The sequence below is a fragment of the Chiroxiphia lanceolata genome, chromosome 4 (genome assembly GCF_009829145.1).
Source record: "Chiroxiphia lanceolata isolate bChiLan1 chromosome 4, bChiLan1.pri, whole genome shotgun sequence".
Classification (NCBI taxonomy): domain Eukaryota; kingdom Metazoa; phylum Chordata; class Aves; order Passeriformes; family Pipridae; genus Chiroxiphia; species Chiroxiphia lanceolata.
The window spans coordinates 45,535,122-45,557,709 of NC_045640.1; the positions used below are offsets into that span (position 1 = coordinate 45,535,122).

Sequence of the window (22,588 nt, forward strand, 5' to 3'; positions counted from 1 at the left end):
AATGCCAGCTTCAACAAATTCACCAGAAATCAGATTTTGACACAGAGTGATGTCTAGGGGAAGTACCATGAAGCTCCTGCACAGGCACCATTCATGCCTTCTTCCTTAGTTTATTACTGGGAAATTTTATGCAAGTATTTAAAATGGCTCAAACCTGTGATGCAGTAAAATCTGGAGCTCAGACTCTACTGGACTCAGAAGGATGAGTTTTAGACCTAGAACTTATTTGTATAGTGGAGCAAACCAAACCTAAGGTCCAACCACCCTCCCTGCTTGAAGACAAGTATGATTTAGATGAGTCCAGTTCCTGGCCCTGGATAGGCCCACCCCATATAGCAAGAAGGTTGAAAATGTTAGGTTTAGTGTTGAGCTTGTCCATTGCTCCTACCTAGTGACAGGTAATACGTGGAAGCCCCTGGTCAGCCCTCATGTGTTTCTGAGTGCGTGGTCAGTGGTGGGGTGGTGGGGACAGAGGACAGGGCAGTGTTGGGGGGCATCAGCTGTGCCCCATGGTCTCCACACCCAGACAGAGACTGCCAGGGGGAGTGAAAATCAAGATGAATAAGGAAGGGAGGCAGGATTACCTGCCTCTCGCCATTCCATCAACTGTGACTGTGGACCCCCATGCCAGGCAGTGCACCCTTGGGGGGCCTGAGACCTTCTGTCTCCTGTCATCTATAGCCATTGTCACACCAGTGTCTAAGCACTTTCCAACCAAACCACCTGCTCCTAACAAAAAAAATGATATGGTTTTCTGCTTTGTCCTGTTCCTTGCTACAAACCGGTCCAGAATACCAGTTACAGGCTGCTAAGAGAGCTAGCAATTCATCCCATTTCCTAGAGACACCCCACTTGGGGTTGCTTTTTAGGGTCATAAATGCACTCAGTGTCCTACTATGCTTGAAAAGCAAGGTAAGAGAGGAGGCACTTCTGAAATTTGCTTGCTCAAACACCTTGAAAAGTGACATAAAACCTTCCCGCTAATTCACAACAATGAAATTTTGTGTCTAATTTGTATTTGTATTATGTCTGTCCCTGTGGTACTGTGTGTAGATGAAGATAGAAGGTAGTAAACTCGGGTGTGAAAGGAGTGGAGGAGAGCAGGAGCTCCCTCATCTATAGAATAAAGGTGCTTCAGCCAAGTTCGTGCTTGAAGTGCAACTTCTGTTTTTTTTTTTTTTCTTCTTTTTCTTTTGCAATCATTGCTTGCTTGACAGGCCCAGACGGAATTACATCACTTCCTAAAACCCATCAAAGAGAGTCCATCTCCTGAAGAAATGCAGCTCAGATGCACCTCGGCAGGAAGCAGGAAATGTAGATGTTTGGGTGCAGCAGGGAGGCTGACGGAGCGCCCCTCAGGTGGGAGCACAGCCAGGGCAGCATGCGAAACCCCAGCCTTATCACTCTGCTCTCTGCCCTGTTGCTGGCTGGAGGATCTTTTGGAAATGGTGAGTAAAAAAGCACCTTTTGCCTGCCGAGGTGGGACCGCGTTTCATGCCTGCAGCGATGGGACTGAGTTGGAGGGCAACACCCTCCAAGCTAAGCACCGGGAGAAGATCTGTGGGGACTTGCTCTCTGCTGCTTTTTGCTTTGTTTACCCTCTCTGCTTAAAGCTGCCTGTCTTCTTTGAAGGTTTGATTTTTTTCTTGTTAGACCTAACCCCAAACAGCAGCAACCTAATCCTACAATTCCTACGTTTCCTAAATTGCAGCTGTGTAGGGAATTGGAGTTTCCATGTTGAGCCGCCAGGCATTTAGCTTCTAATTTTAGTTATTTGTTGAAATTTTTAAATCCCACACCCAATACTACCAGCATTTAACAGTAAAGTTAAAGACAGAGCACTGCTTCCATTCAAAAGCTGACTGCCAATTTCCGCAGTCCCAGTGCACTGAAACTGGTTTAACAAAAGAACAGTCGGTTCCGGAGACAAATATTTTGAATTCTCAGCTGCAGAACAAAGTGTCCGGCAGCATGGATTTAGGTCCTGACCTTCTGAAGGGAAGAACCATGAGTGAAAAAGCCACTTGTGACAAAATGCTGGGTGGTGCTGGGCTTGTGGAGGCTCTCGTTGGTTCCACTGGCATTTTGGCAGCCAGGGACTGCACATGACAGGCAGGTCTTTTAGTGAAACCTTGACAGGTGGTGCTTACAAGCCTTTCAGTGTCAAACAAATCCCTGTCAAAGTGCCTCAGTATGGACTAGAAATGTTTGCTGCCTCTCAGCCATCACTGGACTTCTTCTCTTAAGGTTTTAAAATGCATTTCTGTAATAGGTGGTTTAGTGTGGCTACTTTTCCCCTGAAAACCAGTACTATAAGCAGGGTGTAAAGCTGGGCTGCATATTCCCCGTGTGCTGCTGAGCTGCTTGTGCTTAGGAGTCTTGCTCAGCTGTAAGAGTGAGCTAAGTGAGGTATAAAATGGTTTGGTCTTCATTGTGTTACTACAGCTCTGCTGCATTGCAGACACATTAGGAAAATATGCTGCAAGCATTGAACATACATAGCTCAGAAATAAAGCGGTCAGAGGAACAAAAATCCTGTCACGGGCAGAGCAAAACAGAGGTCTCAGGGAAAAGGAGGAGCACAACGCAGGAGACACAGTGTGATCAGTCTCCTGCTTCCTTAGCTCATGTGCAGGGTACTGATCAATACTATTTCATCACCACCTCCCCAGGGTGGAGGGATGCCTTAGTCCCCAGTCCCCTCAGCCTCCCTGCCCTTCTTTGCCATGGGCATTAAAGACTGCTTGAAGCACCGGGCAGATGTCAGGTGCCCCAGCCCATGCCCTGCCTGCCTTCAGAGGCTTTCTATCAGTACTTCCCCCTTTAAATTCTGGTTATTTTTTGAATGGTTCCTCTTCAGGAGTGAGTCAGTCCTGTCAGAACCCTCCCCAAGCCCCATCAGCTCTGACTTTCCGGAGCCAGCCTGCAGCAGCTGGGGAAGGGGAGGAGAACACCCACCTTTCCTCCCCATACAAAGGTGTCTTTTGCTTATGCAACCAGCCCCAAAATGTACTGGGGGAGTACTCTGACTGCAAGGGTGGGATGTGGGAGGGGGAAGTTGTGAACTTGGGCCTTTGGGGGAAATTGAACTGGTGGGGGAAAAGTTTTTGTAGGGCTTAGGTACCCCAGAGGCACTGGTGGGTCAAGAGCCCCTCCACTGAGGGCAGCCTCCCAGGGAGATCCTTTGCTTTCAATCCTCCTTGTTCATAGATCAACAGGGCAGGAATTGTAAGGGAACTTTACAATTTACCAGACACAGTCCTCACCTTTAAAGAGGTCTGCTGTCTAAATACCATTTACAAAATAGGCAAACAGAGTATGATTAAATCTTGCAGCATAGACAGATTAAAGCCTTTATAAATCCTATTCCCATACCATGCCAGAGCCTTGTTAGCCTTGCCATTTGGATTATGCTTTATGGATGGTTTTCTCCTGTCTGTGCTACAATTACTCTAATCCAGTAGCTCTAAGCGTATTCCTGAGGTCTCAGCTCTGGGTGCTGGCCTTCTCATGACTCCATACTGAAGGAACATCAGGATTTGCACCAGTTCTCTTTCCCTGGCTTTAATGCAGCCAGAAAGCCCTACAGGTGACAGTGGCTCTCTCTACTGTAGATGAGGTGCTCACTGGCTCAGCCTTGCAACAGCCCTAAACACCTACCTAGGTTGTGTGCTGACCCTAGTAACGAGCATTTAGACCCTTACTATAGCTTATAGGAACAGGCTCTGACCCTACAGTCATTTCTCAGGGTATGCCATCTCCCGCTGTGTTCAGTGAAACGCATGGGAAATTGCAGCACAAGCAGCCTGACATGGGGAGCAAGAAAATGTGTGAGAGAGAGGAACAGTAAAACCCATAAGATCACCAAGTTGAAGACTGTGTCTATTGTGCTATTGTTTTGAGCTGTCATTCAAAGAAACATTGCTATCAAAGGTCCAGATATTCAGCAGCTTGTACCATGAGCACAGGCAACGACTCTCGCCTTAGCAGAGAAGTGCCTTTTAGGTTAAGTCCCTAAAAAGCCAAGATCTCTCAGACAGTGATAGTTTTGACCAATTTCCTCCTAGAGTAATGAACTCAAGAATAGGTTTGAACACATTAGAGTCACCTGTTGAAATTTTCTGTAAAAGCAAAAATATAAGAAATGAGGATTTGCTACATACTGTCTTCCCAAAGTGCAGTCGTCTAAAAAGCAGATGAAAAATCCTTTCTACTGAACACATCAATTCTTCCTACATATTTACTCCCATTCCTGCCTTTTATCTGCATACACAAACATTCACTGTGTTTTATTCAAGTGCTTCAGGGGCATTTCAGAAAATTTCTCATTTACATCAGCAAGACTCTATACTAAATTTCAGTCAGTAACACCAGTCTCTTTTCCATCACAAGATTTTATGATAGCTGGAAAGCCTCCAGAGCTTTTGAATCTTTAATTTCAGAGTCCTCCTGAGAGCAAGGAGCACTAAAAGATTTACATCACAGTGAGGTTGCATGGGTATCACAAATGCAGCACTAGAAGGCCGCGAGACTAAGTAGAAGCAACTAAATGCATACATTGGTCTGGAAAACCTTTAGTACTGGGGATGAGAAATGACACTAAGACGCGTGCCTGAATTTGCAATATCAGCAGTTAGTGCAGCACTTCAGCTGGATGAAAATACAGTGAGGAAAAGCAGTTTCCATCATCTATAAATGAGCTTAAACAGTTGTTTCCTCTTTCAGGTTATACCTAGATAACGCTTTCTAAGCACCTCGTTTTAATAGGATCTTGTCTACAGATTAGCCATCCTGAAATGCCTGTGCTCCCTCATCAGAACAGCATACGCACCCAACAGCTTGCCTGCAGGCTTTTAAGGATTCCTCTTCCAGCCAGACTGACAGGCAAGACCTGCCTCAACAGGCATCTGGGCAAGCCCTGGCCATGGCAAGGAACAGCCCTTCTTACAGCAATCAGAAATGTGGGAGAGGAACAGTGCAGGGATGAGCCAAGCAGTATGGGAGAGGATCATACAGATCATGCGGAGTGGTATGACTGTACCAACAGAAGGAATGTGTGTGTAGAGCAGAGTGATATAGGATGTGGTAACTTCATGCCAGCTTTATAGCCTCTTCTTGTTCTATCATCTTCTTGTGGGTATTCCTTTCATTGCATTTTTATAGCTTATGGGACAAAAATTTTCCTTTCAAACTAGTTAGCCTAGCTATCCCAGTGACACAGCTCTTGCTTTCTTTCTACCCCATTCCTTTTTCTTCTGTAAGTAGATACTGTAGTGTAATTTGAAAAATTCCCTTCAGAGACCCCAGTCCTTGAGTCTGATGGTAAGGCAGCAGGTTCAGTTTTACAACAGAACCAAATGTGCTGACTGATGACTATTTTCCTTTGCTATTTTCCTCTGCCTTGCATCCAACTGAATTCAGAAACCTGTTTGCCTGCTTACTTAATCAGGAAGCTCATATCATCTCCTCTGAGTGCTGCAGCACAAACCTCAGAGGAAGAAATGCTGCAACAACAGAAGTATTGTTTGTTTGACTGAGATGTGTTATTTTGGACTCCAATCTGTAAAACCACTTGGTACATTCAACTCCCTCTGTCTCCCATAAAAAGCAGGTTTGAGAGCACCTCCAAAACTCAAGCAAAGACCATCAGTGATCCGAGCATATTTTTGAAGTAGAGAATACTGAATAACACCTTATACCATGGTATCTATATATAGGGACATAGCTTTTTCAAAATTTTTAAGAACTGTTAAGTGAACCTTTTCTGAGATGCTGCTAGTGCTTGCTCAGACATTTTGGTCCTTTGAGGACTAGATCCCTCTAATACCTCAGTGGTGGAAACCTGAGGACTTCTTAACTTCCAGCTCCAGCTTCTTAGCTTCCAGTCCCAGCTGTGCCCACCTCCCCATCAGGGTGGGATGCAGCTGTGTGCCAGCGCCTCTTCCTTCTGCTCTTGAAAGCATGGAAAGTGACAATACGGGCTGGTCTGAAGCTGTGCTGCGTTCCCATCCACTTCCCTCAACATGGGAAGAAGTCACCAGCATTTGTGCCCCAGGCAGTTCAGACAAAAGTGAAGCTGACGCAGTTGTTGTATGAGCACATGCTCCTTGGACAAACTGTGCAGAGGGATGAGTATGGATGTTGGACTGTAGCCAACAGCATGAGGCTGAGCTCAGCAAGAGAAAGGGCATGGGCTTTGCAAAGTCAAGAAGATATGTACATGATCATATGTGACTTGCTGCTTGTTGCACTCCTTTGGCCTTGGTTTTCCATCCTGATATATGTTATGTTATGGTCAGATTCCCATTTGCAGGGAGGCAATAGATCTCTGCAAGATGAAACCCCAGCAGAGCTAACAAGACAGTTCATGATATGAATTACCACTGCACATCTGGCACAGAGAAAACGTTTGAATAGCATCTCACAAAATCTCCAGCTTTCAGATGTGATTCTGCCCTGCTCCAAACCTTGCAACACCCAGCTTTCATTCATTCACCCTACAAAACAGCCACTGGAGTCAGCTGCAACACAGCCCACTTGCTATTTTGAGCACTTCAAACTGAAACACTGTGAAAAACAGCAGCTCTCTTGAGGCCGGCCACGTGGGTCTCATGGGCCCAGGGCAGTTGGCTGCGGCAAGCCACGGGAGGCCTGAGCCTGTCTCTGCCTGCCAAACTGGAGGTACAAATACTTCCATGGTGCAAGCCACCAGGCCAACCCTGGTGCAGGTTGTGCTCTCCTACTCTGTAAAAAGTGTGATGTATGGGTGGCCTGAGAGTGAGAGCAACTGCCATGTCACAGGTATGACATCCCTCTGGTCCGAGCTCTGGTCCTCAGAGGTGACAGAGGAGGGAGATATGTTGAGGCAGCAGGTAAAACGCAGGAAATAAGAGCAATATCCTTGCAAGAACATTCTGCAATTGGCTGCCCTTCTGCTGAAAGACATATTTAATTCACTCAGAGAAAAGATCTCTGTAAGAGGAAATGGTGTTCCTGGAGAGATGCTGTTTTGTCCCTGGAATTATGCAAAGTGAACAAAAGTACGTGGCAGCAAGGTCACTCCCTCTGATTTGCCATTTTCTTTGCCTAGAGACTAGAAAAGGTAATTCTATTTCAGACAGAGAAAAATGATTTTAAGTCTGCTTCATAGCTCAAAAACAGGAAAAATATCAGAGATACTGGAAAAGTCTCGGAAATCAAGCACAGCATACTCTGCAGCTGAAGCTTTAGCACTTCAGTTAATGAGGTGTGACTGTTTGCTTTGCTTAAAGCCACACCGTGCTTTAGACATTTGAAAAATCCATTTTAACCCTAAGCGTAAACGAGAAACGAAGTATGTTCTCCACACCCTTTCACATTCATACTATTTTAAGCAACAGGCTTGTCCCTCTCGATATATCAAATGTGTCAGGCAATGGGTTTCAAGGACGATGGCTAAAGGAAGAAAATGAGCAAGGTCATTGAAGGGGTTCAGTGAGGCTGTAGTGGGCCATCAGCTCTGCCAGTGGCATGGTCTATCACACCACGGTCTGTGGCACAAATATCTCTGGTACTACCTGTCTGCTCTGCACAGCAGCAATCCAGATGGAGTCGCTGCAGGCACTAGGAACTATAAACTTGGGAAAGAAAAGTCAAATGGCCAAAATAATAAGGGAGAGAAGCTCTCCCTCCTGTTCTCTGCGATAGGATTAAGGACTGCTAGCAGATCACGGAAAGGGGTGGCATAAGGGGTCATTACCTGCAAGAGAGGCAGAGATAGTATTTTGCTCTTGATTGAAATAATAAATACAGAAGAAAGCAACAGAGAGACTATAGATACAAAGTGCTTTGTGACTAAAGAGCTATCATTTTCATTGTCCTGTTGTGGTGCAGCAGTCTGGTGACCTTCACAGTACTAAAAACTATATACAAGTATTAGATATTCTTTATTAAGTATTCAAATTCTTTCCTAGTTTTTAGGAAAGAATAAAACAATCAGGTGCCTGTGTGATATGCACAGCATAAAAATCTAGATAGAACACTGCTGTCACACTCAAATAATTTTATTCATGTGAAACTGAAATACAGTCTCATTAAATACTCATCTCCTCTTCAAGACAAATCTGGTGGGAGAGAGGAGATGCTGCAGGGTGGATTAAGCAAGAGATAGCGCTCTAATCCCAGTTTTCCTCTCTCACTTGGTGTCCCTTGGAAGGACAGCATCCCTGTCCTTCTGATTTCTCATTTGTAAAATGGAGATGATAACTGCTCATCTCTCAGGGCCATTATGAAGATTAATGTGTTTACAAAAGCATTTAAAATGCTAAGTACTTTTGGTTCCAGTCCTGTGAGATTGGAAATGCCAGCACTAAGGTGCCGAAAACAAGCTCTTGCTAACTCTAGTGGAAACTATGGCTGCCCAGCACTTTACAAGAATGAGGAGAAACATGTCATTGCGAAAGTCATGAAATCCCATCCTGCTTTATTGCATAAAATGAGACCTGCACTGTGCCAGCATTGTATGTGAAAGGACAGATAACACAAACCCCCTATCATTTAATTTCATGCTAAGAAAATTATTGAAGGCTTTGCATTAGGAAGCATGCTATCGTAATATATCTAAGGACTGATTCCTGCTCATAATTTGCTATACTTGTTTTTAGCTTTACACTCTGTGACAGTCAATACAGAGTCTTAATTAGCCTCAAAAAACCACTTGTTTCACTATTACCAATATAGCAAATTTTAGCCACTTGCAAAATGCATGATAAATGAAACCAAAACCAAAACTGAGGTTCAAAACCCCCAGTCTTAGCATTTATGAGGAATAATCAGCATTAATGCTTTACCATATGCTCCTTCAGCCAGCCTGTAGGATCAGACAGAGGAACAGTTAATTGCATTTGTACCCAGTAACGTCCCTGTGTTACTACCACCTCTTCTAGCCCAGGCATAAGTGGAAGTCAGCAGCTTCTGCACCCTTCAGACTTCCTTTCACCAATTCTGTTTTTCACATTGAGACAAACTTAACAAATTTGAGAAAGGCACAGAAACAGGGAGATGCATGAACCAAAGGAATTAGTGAACCAGGGATAATGGTCTCCCTGAAGGGAGTACCTAACTCCTTGGGTAAGGGGAGGGATGTATGTGCCAAGACTGAGGAGCAAAACAGCCTAGTGTGGTTTACTGAGAAGCAAAATAATTTTATGTGTAAGCAAGGCCGGATGTCAACCTGCAGGAAAAGAAGTCTGTTTGTGCAAGGCAGCTTTGTACAGACAGACCACGCATGCTGACTTGTCCCAGCAAAAGCCAGCCGAAGAACATGGTCACAACTGGTAAGATTTTGTTATAAATTTGTGATCTAATTTTACATCTGATGCCCAAGACTTCAAATCTGTGTGTATGGGGCATCTGCTAATCTTTTAAAGACATGAAATAGAAAGTAAATACTAAAGCTGTACACTGCGACTCACTGATAATACTAAAGAAATCCATAAAATGTTAAGTTGTCCTCCTATATTTGACAGGCCCTGAAAATGATGGATCAGGAGATGGACCATCAACATTACCCACTGTTACAGTAACATCTCATCCTGCTATGGGTTCTTCGACCGTGAATGACCATGAGACAGTACTTGTTGCGACAAGCGCTACTGAAAGCAGCTTTGAAACAGAAAGTACTTCAAGTGGTGAACCGAATGCTGTGAACGATGAGGACAGCCTAGAAGCAGCAGAACAGTCTATCTTGATATATGTTGTCCCTGTCGTGCTGCTGGTCCTGCTGATTTTATTGATCACATTTTTCGTAATACATCATAAAAGGAAAAAGTCTAAGCAAGGTAAATTTGTCTTCTTGTGTATCAAAAGAATATTTTTAGGATGTGCTCAACATAAACAAAATGTTATTTGGAGGCCCATGATGCCACATTTAGGATGTTCTTCTCTGACTGTAGTTGCACGTTCGACAGATAGGAGAAGGATCCTCCTTGGCAGCAGTACCTGGGCACGCACCTCTACTTGGGCAGGAGCTAATTCTCCTTCTTCACACCCCCTGCTCATGCTGCACATCCATGGGAGCTGTGGCACTGAGCTCCAGCTCCTGGCAATGCTGAGAACACTTAGGGATGTAACTGTGTGGCTGCAAATGCTTATTCTCCCTTTATGCTAAATAACTTCATGCAAAGTGAAATTAATGCTTCTATCACCTATACTACCCACAAGTTAAAGTTGCTTGGAGCTTCAGTAAAATAAGAACAATTGTTCCATTTTAAGGAACAATTTTAAGGGATCCCAATCCCACAGGATAGTGGCTGTTATGAAAACATCACAGTAAATGAGCTAGGAATCCCATGGTCAGAGTGCCTGGGTGCTGTGGTAGGGTGAGCAGTGCTTCAGGAAGGTGCCTTCATCTCTTAGCAAAGAAACTGGTAACTTGGAGTGTTAAGTCACAGAAAACAAACTGAAGTGTCATATTAAAACCACACATCTGGTGAGTGAAGTTCTGAAATGGTTGTATCAGTGTCCCTACAGAGCCAGAGTGCAGCTGTAAGCTCCTCAGCCTGCAGGCAGTTGAACACATTCAACACAGATTTTAAGTAAATTTTTCAGGGTGTTTTTAGGCTGCATTTGCCTTATCACTGCATCTCCCTCTAAAGAACTGAATTCACAACCAGGCATCTAGTTGCCTACCTGTTTCTGGATGATTTGAGGTGCAGGTACACTCTTCAGAGAGATAGGAAATGTGGCACCTTTCAGGAACACAATCCTGGGTTCTCTTGCCCTGTGCCTACTGCTTGGAGCTAGGAGCTTGGAGCATCCTCAAGGCTTGGGCAGATGGCTCTCTAGTTTTTGTGTGGCCCTGCAGTCAGGAAATGCAGGAGTACTGGAACAACTGGGAGGTATCAGCACCCACTGGCAAAAATGAATTAAAAATAAGCTAATTTAAGACAGGCTTTTCAGTCACTCGATTCCTGGAAGGAAAGTTATTTATCTGTTACATCATTTTCTCCCCCATCTTTACTTTGTCTTGGGATCATAAGTAGCTTTAGATCCTTTTTGACATCTGGCTAGTTCAGCTTCATTTGCCTGACTGAGATTTAATCTGCCATGCAAGTCCAACCCCCTCTTCTCTCCATGAGTGCCTCCCAGAGTCTCCAGACAGAGCTGGATTGCCTGTGTGTAATCTGCAGAAAAATGTCCCAATGCCACCCGTGAACAATATATTTGCAGAAGTGGTTCCTTTTCAGGATACCATTTCTCTCATGACATCTGTTTTGCTCAGGGAAGCGTGCATCTGCCCTGTCCCACCCACTGCAGCACTGACACTTGGCTTCCTCCCAGCATGGCTGAGTTAATAATGAGCTGCTAGTTAAAAATAATGGGTTCCTCTGAAAATTACAAACAGGATGAGATATTTTGTCTTTCATCTACAATTTAGTTTTCATGCCTTTTGAAAATGCAACCTGTTTTACCTGACACTATCCAAGGCTTGCTTGCCTTGTCTGGACCTTGTATATACAAAGAGGTATATATCATGCAGAACTATAAACACCAACTTTCTTCTTTTCCAGATGAGCTGGGAAGTGAAAATGTGAAAAGGTAAATTTTATGAATATCTCTCTTTTTAATTTTTTTTTTAATTTTATTCTAACAGGACATTATGAATTTTGTTGCCTTTGCCACCTGTTTTAATTTTACCATACACTAAACACCATTACTTTTTGCCATCAATTGCACCAGCTAACTATCTCTACAGATGGCTAAAGTGTGACTTCAGTACCTGGCTGAAGGTGTAAGACTAGAGCAGGAGGAGATGCGGTGACTGAGGCGAGCACTGCTGCGCAGGCACCCACAGCCTGCAGCCCCTGCTGCGCCTGCTCTAGGCACCTCCTGCTCCGTCAGCCACCAGACGCATGAGGTACCCCAGAAGCAAAGGGATCAGTTCCCAGACTCATCATGAGCTTTTACTGTTCAGAATAAGCCCTGTGTCTTGCTCCCCTGTTTTTCAAGTTTGTCTTCTCACTCAGAGGTGAGGCAGAAAGGCTTGCCTGGCTGCCACGGGAGCAATGCCTTAGATGCTGGAAAAACAAGCCAAAAGCTGTGTGGCTCTTTCAGGGTGATAATTTTTATTGTTACCTTTTATTGAGCTCCATTTTGCTAATCAATGCTGAAAGTTCATAAATTGGATCTAGGAAGGAAAAATGGTTTTTTGCTAAAAAGTATTTTTTCTATCTTATGACCGCAGGAATGATAAGAAAAAGGAAGCTAAGTGGAGGCATTTAAATAAATGCAGTTACTCTACCCATGACCTTTCCTTTCGAAGTCACTACAAATGTCAGTCACAGCTATGATGAAACATTAGGCCTTCTGATTTTATCACTGGAGCAATGGGACTTTTGCCACGTGTTCCAGCAGGGTAGAGACAAACTATCTTATTTTTTAGTTTTCTATTTACAGCAGGGACAGTTTTCAAGAAGCTGCAGTAATCTTGTGCTCTGGCACACCTCAGGCTGCACTGAATCCCTCTGCATGTTATGTCTCAGCCCCCTCTACCTCTGCCCGGGACCAGCATCTCAGCATTGCTCCCTTGCATCGGTTTGCAGCTGTTTGGTTCAAACCTGTTGGGCAGACATCTCCTCAGATGGCTTTCCACAGATAATACATGTGTCTGGAATTATGAAAGAGTCGTACAAAATCACAAGATTGTAAGTTGTACAAATTAACATTTTGTGTAATGCTTTTCTTCCCCCTCTCTTCTTTCAAGTCCTATTTTTGAAGAAGACACGCCCTCTGTTATGGAGATAGAAATGGAAGAGCTTGATAAATGGATGAACAGCATGAACAAAAATGGTACACAGTAACCCCTCTACTCCATTCTCCCTCTCTTGCTAGCTGACGTAGATCCCACGCGTAGAAAATCAACGTAAGGTGTTTTGTATGCATGTCACTGCTTTTCCTACAACATTTTTAGTTGTGATCTTGGCTCCCTCCTACTAAAATAACTGCACAAATGTCAGGGGTAGAATTTTTCAGAGGAGTATTTTAGTTTGTGTGGGAGTTTATTTTTAACACGTGGTGGAATCTCATAAATATTTTCAGTTTCCAGTAGACATTTCTATTAAACACACATATTGTTAACAGCTATTGTTAATAGCTGTGAGGGCTATTTATATTTTTAAATACACATTTTTAATGCTAAATATTAATTTCTATGAAGCATCTAGTCCTTTCAGTCTTCAGAATTTCTAGAGTTTTGTGCTGCACATTGTGTTATTGTAGGAGAAATATGCATTTGTTTGTAGCTCAGACCTGTAAAGTAAAGCTGCTGTCAGGAACCTATGAATACATCCTTCCCCTCTCTTGCAAGTCTATCAGCCCATGGAGCAATTAGAATCTTCAGTAACTACCAGTGGCAGCATCTTCAGCTCCTTCTCAGTTCCCTCTAAGTATCTTGCATGTTCCCCTTCATTTTCCTCTTGACTGTAGTCTCCCAGTCAAAATCCTTAAGGGCCCTGCATTCTCCTTCAAGGCTCTCCTCAAAAAATGCGGGTCTTTGGTAAGGCGTGAATTAACCGAGGCCTGATTTTGAACCCCGAACAGCTTTTCACTGGCTAGGAAATGCTGAAACACTGATATTTTTTTCATTCCTGGTCCCTTGCCTTATATCCAAATGGCTCATTTGCCTAACCTACGAGGGATGCTTTGTTTTTCAGGACATAAAACTCTTTGGAGCATTTCTTTGTGTTAGCACAGTGCTCCATGTGATGGGGTTTTGACCTTTGAGGTCTGTAAGCTCCAGTGGAAAACATGTGCTAAGTGGCAATAGTGAAAGAGACACATTAAGTGTACTACACAGGACAATAGTGTTGTAAAATATTTTTTAAAATTTTGTGGAGAGAAGGAAATAAATATTTTACATACTTGTGTGCGTGTGTGTGTGAGTGTTTCCTAAACTCCAGCCCCAAATTCCCAGCTCTACTATAATGCATAGGTGCAACTATAAACAATGGAAGATTAACAAACAACCCTACCCATGGCAGTTTGTAGGGAAGCAGTTGTCAAAATAGTTAATTTGTATAGGTGTACATAAATAACTGAAATATATGTAATAAAGAAATTCTGGCAACACTTATCAAAAGGAAGGAGGATTTAAAATGTGTAACATTTATGCTATGGGGTCTGTGCAGATAGCACAGTGCAGAAGTGTATCCACAGATCTATATTTTAGAGAGACTGCATGATAAAAATTGATGCTTTTTTGAAATACATGTAGAAGAATTGCCAAGAGTAACTATGGTCTTGTTTCTTATCCTTTTTCAGCTGACTGTGAATGTTTGCCTACTGTAAGAGAAGAAGAAAAAGAATCAATTGCCAACCCAAGGTACTTTAATTCATTATATTATTTGAAGAAATACAGTAAAAATAATCTAAAATAATCTATTTTTTGTATGTAATTACAGAGTGATTCTCTGGTCTATATAAATTTTGAAGTTTTTATATATAGGGACTTTGACTTCAACTTAAACAAAAGGCTTGACACTCTTATTTCTAAAAAGGTCTCTGCCAGTAAATTGCAGCCCTAAGTAATCTTGCAGTTGTAAACTGGTGCAAGACAGACAACACTTGCTGATCAGACTTTAATCACAGTTTCCCAAGGTGTTAATACAAGCATTCAGCATAGCTTCCTTGGCACTCTTCACCAGTGCAGGCACCCAGTTCCCCTCTGTCGTCTGGTGCCTATAGGTCCCTGAGAACCACTGCCAGATGTTTTGCCTGGAGCTGTGACTTGCCAGACAGGGACTTGTCTGACCCCAGAGAAACCTAAAGGACCTTCCCGGTGCCCTGGTGCAGCACTCCCCCCGAGCTGGCGCTAGCTCATAGTACAAGCAGAGATCCCAGAGGGATGCAAAACCGCAATCCTGACAGCTTGCAAACTTAAAATCTTCCTGGCTGGTTTCCTCAGTATTTTGGCCAGAACTCCTAAACCCCTCTCAAACTCCCATTTTCCCTAATTAAAAATTCTATTTCCAGCTGGAAACAAGAGGCTGTACATTGCCCTTGCCCGCACCCTTGTGTTGCAGCTGCGTTTTGGGTAGTGGGCAAAGCAGCTCCTCTGTGCCAGGTTATGATAACAAACAAGTAAACTATCCTATGTGCCAAGAAAATCCCCGGTGCAGTGGAAGCAGTGATGCAATCAGGCAAGGCCAGGAGCAGGGACAGGTGGCAGGAAGGGGACCTGGGTCTTCTGCTTCCCATGGCACCAGATAATTCAGATGAATATGTCTCTCTGGCAGAACTGCACCTCCCACTGTGGACTCTCATAATATCCTAGTTGTCTTTCCTGAGTTTTCTTGCCCAGGAATGAAATAGCCGGGATGTTATATCACCACTGCTGGAGTTTGCAACTCAGTTGCTCCAAATCTGCAGTTTCAGGGGACCTTTTGAATGGGGCTTGTCCAGTGCAGCCATTTGTATTTAAAAGGTTTCTGCCTACACCTATTGCAAGAGAAATCATCATTGTTGTGCTGTCAGTTTAGTTTAGTTTAGTTTTGTTTAAAAAAAAACTTAGATCCTAGGTTCCAAATGTAAGCAAGCACATTAATTTTACCCTGAGCAGCTGGAAAAGATCCTGGATTTGCTAGCCATCTGTGTCTTCCCTTCCTGCCTCTAAACGATAACTCAGAGGGGGAAAATTGTAAGGAGAGCCAGCTGCGCAGTGGTTCTCTAAAAGCAGATTTGCTGAGCATTCCACTGACTATAGCAGGGAGTATAGGACAAAGCATGCTTGAGTCATATGCAAACACCAGCAAAAGTCAGTCATACTCTGAAAGGCTTTTTAGGCACACCAACCTTAGCATTAAGTTTACTTTCCAAAACTTAAACAATTCATTTTCAGAAAAAAAATCATCATGACATACCAGCTTGAGCTGACATTTTAAATATCATCCTTGCTAAAGTGCTTTTGTATTGGATTTGCATTAACCCCATCAGAAAGAGGTGTTTTTGCTCTTGGCTGTCAAAAGGCATCTTTAGGCTACACCTTACCTCAAGTTCTTCAACCTGTCAAACAGAGTTATTGCCACTTCAGAATAATATAGTGAGGCTTAAGCCTTGATGCAAAAAAGCAACCCTGTTCCAACAAATATGCTTCAGTCAGAGCAAAGGCACACACGTCATTTAAGTATATTTTCTTGTGACTGGTACCTTAGAATCAGACTATAGAGAAATTGTGGAAAGGCAAAAAAATGCAAATAAAAATAGGAAATTTATCTCTAAAACATTCAGAGCTGCTCAGACAAAGGATATTAGCTGAATACAAAGTGTGGGATTATTAGATTCAATTTCAGATTCTGAAAGACTGCTTTGTTTGGGCAAAATTCTCCTCAAATTATGGTAATTTCTCTTTTAGATTTTATTGATGACATTTCAATATGGGAAACATCTCAAGGCCTCACTGAACAGAGATGGCCATGTTGTTTCTGTGCTTCATAAAGACGCTGGGGGGAAATTCATCAAGACCAGAATGTTTTGAACTATGAATAATTGTGATATAATTTTGAAACTATATGAGACTAACCATTTCAATAGTGACATTTTGATGTTTTCAGAATGAAAGTTGTTCCAAAACTATCTTTCAGAGTAAGTGACTTTTTAATATGAAAGTTTTTAAAAGTTTAAAGAACAGAACCCCATGGTGGTAAAATATTTCTAAGTCGAGTGTTTCCCTTAAGTCTGAGCTAATTCTGCAAATTTCGTTACACATAAAATTTCAAAATATGCTTTATTTCAATGAGAAAAGGTATCTGAAGTGGTGAGATTTTTGGGTAAACAATGAAAAAACCTGATTCCTGTTTATTCCTGCAATTGAACCCTATCAGACCAATATCTGCTGGTTTTCTTGATCAAACACTTAGATGAATAAATAATGTTAGAAAGAGAACTACATACAGATAAATAGATGTTTTCAGCAGCTATTTTGAGCAAGGAAAGTGAAAGACTATGAAGTAAAATGAAACAAAACTATTATTATAACAAAATTTTTACTCATGAGCATCAAGGCTGCACATTTGTGCACAGGAGGCAATATATGACAGTCCAGGCTCCTTGGTAGGTGGAGGTCACCTACCTTGCATGTAAGCTAAGTTACAAATATATGTATATGTTTTCAAAAATTATATACATTTTTCAAAATATGTATTTGAAATAATATGTCTTGGCTTTGAAACCTAGTGCTAAAATCCTGATTGTGCTTGAGCACAGAAAACTCCCCAGTCTCCTTGGGGCCAGGGCTCCCATCCTGTCCATGCAGGAAGGAGCAGGCAGTGGAAGCAGGGCCAGCAGGCAAGGGCTGATTCTCCTGTGGTGCACAAGAGGGTACAAAACCAATCTCTGCTCCAAGGACTGTTACTTCCCCCAGCAAAATCAGCACAGCCTGTCCCCGTCACAGCATGGGTTGCTGTAGGATGTGGAGTACAAGCAATCCCCTTATGCTTTATCACACCTCCTGAGAGATTTGGTTTGCCTTGGGTGCTGCTGGGCACACTCCTAGTCTTTCTATCTGAAAAGGGTGAGTCTTTCTTATGGAGAGATGTTCTGGGTGGGTAATAAGTTAGTACAGAAAGAAGTACTGCCTTCCCAGGATGTGCCTCAGTTTGACAAGGGACATAAAAAACATGTAAAATATTATGAGTGGCTCTTTTATCTTCGAAAGTGGTTTAAAACCCTGCTGTTAATGCTGTTAAACCCTGAAATCCAGTCAGCCGATAAAAGATGTCTCATTTTTAACGTTGGCATGAACATAATTGAGAACATTATTAAGAAAGAGATAGGGAACAAACTAGCTGGGCAGGAACCAGTGGGACAAAGAGAAAATGCACCTGTTACAAGGTCAGATGTAATACAAAAATTCTATTTATAAAAAGTTATCCTCACCTGTGGAAAGAGGCCTCGGAGCAGGAGACAGGCTGTGCTGGGCAGCCACTAACCATCAGAGAAATCAGAGCAGCCCTTGCTGCCAGCATCCAACACTACAGATGGAGTCTGTTCATCTGTTGCATGACTGACAGATTTGTTTTCTGGTAACACCTTCACGTAGACTCCAGAGATACTTTTTCATATTATTTCCTGCTGAGACAACTAACCCAACAGCATGACACCGGTGTGTTTTTTTCTTTCCTGTGTGTACACAGTGATGGTGAATCATGAAGTCAGAACAGCAAAGAACTGGATAAAGGGAAGCAGCACACAAGCTAACCATCCCCCAGATATTGGAAGAACTGGATTTAATTCACCTCAAAAGGCCAGACAAGCAAATGCTTTGGTTGTGTCCTGCTACATATGGTCTTCAGAAAGGAAACATCACCAAGGGGAAGGAAAAAACAGAAAAGAAAAAAAGAAAAGCACAGTAGCAAGATTAGAGACTGATTTAAATTCTTTCTGCAATTACATTCCTCACAAATCAAGAGAAACCTCTTCCCCCCCCCCCCAGGTTCTCAAAATAGTTCATGATTCTATCTCATTCTGCACTTTTGTATTGTGGAGCACTTAAAACCACTTCTGTTCAAAGTTTGGCGGGTTTCTTTGTTTTGTTTTTCGAGGGTGTTTGTTTCCATGTCCATAATTCTGGACAGCCCTGGCTTTGTGGATGTGAAGCTCATGCCTATGCAATGTTTATTTTTCAATTTGCTTTTTCTGAATGGTGCCCTGATTTGCACAGAGCATCTGCTGGGGACGTACCACGCTAGGACTGACAGACCACCTCTGAGGACAGAGAGAGAGCAGCTGAGAAGCCTCTCAAAGGATAGTCAGAAGTGACTGCAGCCCAGCAAGGGCATGGACTCTATCTGTAGTGTGTTTTTTGGTTTTCAAATTAAAGGCATCTCAGAAGTGAAAACTATTATTTTGAGATTGCCTTTCAGTTCATTATCTCCATAGATGAGCGCCCTGGGCTAGCTCTCTCCATGTAAGTCTCCTCCCTGCCGAGGGCTGTTCTCTAACCACCAACTTCAGGAATATTCAACTTGAAAACATTTTTTTTTTTTTAAATAAGTGAGCTTGAAAAATTGAACAGTTCAGTACTCACACCAAACACAGGTTTAGATGAGTATGTGTTATGCGTGACTACTCTGTCAGGGTTTTCAGATGCAGTACATTTTCTGCTGCTTCTGTTGTTGAATACTGAGCTTGCAATATTTGAAAGACATGGACTTCTAAGTGTGCCTGGTCACCTTTAATTACACTGAGAAAAAATCAGACTCCTGGGATACCTCAGGGTGGGAATATAAATGTTACAACTGTGTCCATTGATTTTCTACAGCAAGTCTCTTAGGGATGTAGTTTAAATATGTAACATACTTAAAAGCCGATCCATGTCCGTGCAAAGCTTCCTTTGCCTTATTTAAAAAAGCAGATTCACATCCTACCATATCTTATATCCTACCCTATCATATCCTACCTATCCTCATCTTCTATTTAAATATAGAGTGCCTTCCCACTCAATACATGTTTAATATGATCGGTTTTAGTTTGCCTGCAAATAACTCACTAATAAGTTATCATGCATATCTTGGTTAAAGAGAGAAAACAAATGCCCCAAGCCTCTGGGATGGCTTCTAAGTGTCACTAACAGCTGACAAATACAGAGGATGGCTCACCTTTGTGAATAACAAGGGATGTGTCACAATATAGAAGGAAAGAATGCTTATAGCTAACAACATTCATTCATTACTGAATATGACTTGATCAGTAATTTCCTCAAAGAATAAAAGACTTCACTTCATCATTGTCCAAAACTATTTATTACAAATATTGGATTTAATTGATGAGTAATGGTAAATAGATTTTCCCTGCTTGGATGGTTTTTAACTTTGAAAAAGGTGTTTTAAGCTCAGTCTAACAACTTTTTTCTTTTACAAACATTTCCACTATTTCCTGACAGCAAACCCATTCTGTAGAATATTGGTTTAAAATAATGCAGGGGAAAAAAAAGTGGAAGAAATTAAGAAAATTTTAAAAAACAGTAGTAGATATTTTTCAGTAGCAGCTTTGTTAGCAACTTCATTCTAACAGAAAAATATGTTATGCTCAGCCTTCCTACAGTTTGCAAAGCAGTAACCTGAGGATGCCCAAAACAGAGAACATTTCTTTAATGGTACAAGATAAAAAGATGTCTTTTGGGACCATTACCACCTGCATGGTTGGAGGGCAGTCAGTGGGGACCCAGCAGTTCCCCAGTGACTCTCCTGTGACTCTCGCCCTACCTTGCTCCAGCCCACACAGCCCCACGTCCAACATCCACCACCTTCTCCCTGAAGAGAGCTGATGCACAGCTGGGACAGAAAGGAGTCTTTGCTTTTGTATTTTATTTTTTTGCTTTTGAAAATTAACCGACCCCCAAAACCGACATTGTTTGACATAACTCAGTTCTGACATGATGATGTCAGAATCCTGTCCTAGCCACACATCAATGACAGCACAATGCACTACCTCACTCTGCTATGGCATTTGATAAGGGCCTGTGTTGTGCATGTTGATGGTTTGGGATTAATGTTAATTCTAGGTGGTCCTTATGCCAGATAAAATGCTGCACAGTTCCAAGTCAGTTTCTCAGAGATTTAGTTTCACTTATATATTTTATTTTTTAAGTTTACCTTGAGTGAATTATATTCTGTAAGCTCATGCCAATAAGCATTAATTCGTATTCTGGTGTTCATGATTAATCAATCTCTATATCAAACTTTAAAATAAATTTTGCCCAGAACTTATGTCTCAGTTAGAGCTTTATGATTATCCAGGATATGTCATTTACCCTCTCTAAAATCTGACATGCTAGGGAATCTATTTTCTTCTTCAGGTACTTTCTAGGCATTTAAAAATACAAAATAATGCTTTGGGCAGTTCCTTGGCCAAGTAGTTTGCATTTCAGTATAGTTATGGATAATGCTAACAGATTGCCTCCATACCAGACAAATACGATTTTTAGTATTTCTATTTTCTCTAAACGTTTTTACATCATTGTTCTTCTTCCCCAGCCTTTAACTACGGAGGGGGTCATTCATTCATCTGATACCTCAGCCTGGCTCTGCACTGCCCCGTTTCACCCCACTGGTCTCTTTTTTTGATGATCGTTTTCACATTGACTTCTGCATTTGCCACGGCCATTGCCCAGCACCCACTCACTCCGGTTACTTTCCGCAGACAACGGGTTCATGGGCTCGGCTTCAGCCTGGGTGCTACCTTGGCCCCTCTCTTCCCTGACCCCATTCGATATTTCTCTCTTCTACTTGCCTGTGAGCCCCTTGCACTCCTGTTTGTTTTACACTTGTCATCAGTTCCTGGTCATCTCCTTTTGCACTGTTTTCTCCCAGTGTTTTAATCTTGTAGGTGAACTGAATTGCAGGGGACTTATCTAACTTCTCTCCTACATTAGTAAACCAAAACATTCTAATATTCCAGTTCATGAATACTAACTTGACATCTTTGGTTGAGGCACCCTAATTTTCCCTAAATGATGCACATAGTCAGGTCCTCTAACCCACAAAACAAAAAGAAGGACAACCAGACAGCAGATAAGATATCAACAGGTTTTAAAAATGATTTTTTTATCGCTATGCACTACAGAATATTTAGGCCTCTACTGTAATGTCCTCATTGTCAGCCTGATCTGAGCCAACCCATCCTCTTGTAACATCTACTGGCAACTTATAACTCAAATTATCATTCCTCAGAAGAAATTAGGAAAAAGCGTGCAAACAGAAAATCTCTTCCACTGTGTATTGTTCTAAAATGTTTAGCAAATGTGATGATCCCTAAGGAACTGTTACCTCTTCTTCCATTTTCCTCAATTATTTCAGTACTTATCCAGCACTTCAAGGCAATTTGACATCTAATTTACAGTGTGAGGCCTTTTTGTTCTGCAGAAGGCGGAAAAGCTACAGATCCAAAGGAGGATTTTTTTGAGAAATACATGAATAATAAGAAGGGTAATTAGGCAACATCTCTCCTACATATGTTAAAAATCAGTATCTTAACGAAATAGAAATAACTCCTCCATAATACTACAAACATAAGGTTACTGACATTGCCAGCAGTTAATTAATTCCATAAGAGTCCTGGACTTGTAAAGAACATAACCCTAACAGTAACCTCAGCAAAAAGGAACATTCTTTTTAGTTACTAGTTAGTCATAAATTTAGTTAGTCATAAATTCATAGATAACTCTTGCTCTGAGATTAAAATAATATTTTTTTGTAATGCTAAACCCATTGGAAGGCTATAAAATCAACTTTGGTTAACTTTCTGATATGAAATTACTGTATATGCAACTGTTTTATCAAATAGCTGTTCCAAATTATTTTGTAATGTAAATATTTGAAAGTCACAATATTACTTAATTGTATATAAGAGTTTGAGATTTTAAAGAACTTGTTCTAATAAAGGTTTATAGAGTTTTTAGTGTTCTCTTTCAGGTTCTCTTTTTCCTATAACCCTGCTAATCCGCTCAAGTCAATAGGTGCTAATTACTTGTTATTGATGTCAAGATTACTCCAGCCTTAGAAGACCTACACAGCTGTATGTGGTACATAGATATCTTACTGTCATCAGCTCTCCA

General features: G+C 42.0%; 1 protein-coding gene across 1 annotated transcript; it reads left to right on the top strand.

The window, feature by feature from the left end:
* The first annotated feature begins 1,276 nt into the window (after window positions 1-1,276).
* Window positions 1,277-21,304, top strand: TMEM154 (transmembrane protein 154). The gene is made up of 6 exons (XM_032685948.1): window positions 1,277-1,448; window positions 9,507-9,818; window positions 11,550-11,577; window positions 12,743-12,828; window positions 14,299-14,359; window positions 18,168-21,304. The coding sequence occupies exons 1-6, from the start codon at window positions 1,319-1,321 to the stop codon at window positions 18,181-18,183; spliced, it is 633 nt and encodes a 210-aa protein (XP_032541839.1). The 5' UTR covers window positions 1,277-1,318; the 3' UTR covers window positions 18,184-21,304.
* The last annotated feature ends 1,284 nt before the right edge of the window (window positions 21,305-22,588 follow it).

What these genes read in the sequence shown, in the direction of transcription:
- TMEM154 (XM_032685948.1), top strand. Translation starts at nt 1,319, where the DNA reads ATGTTTGGGTGCAGCAGGGAGGCTGACGGAGCGCCCCTCAGGTGGGAG. An exon ending in TGGAGGATCTTTTGGAAATG is followed by an intron (nt 1,449 to 9,506) that starts GTGAGTAAAAAA and finishes TATATTTGACAG; the next exon opens with GCCCTGAAAATGATGGATCA. An exon ending in GAACAGCATGAACAAAAATG is followed by an intron (nt 12,829 to 14,298) that starts GTACACAGTAAC and finishes ATCCTTTTTCAG; the next exon opens with CTGACTGTGAATGTTTGCCT.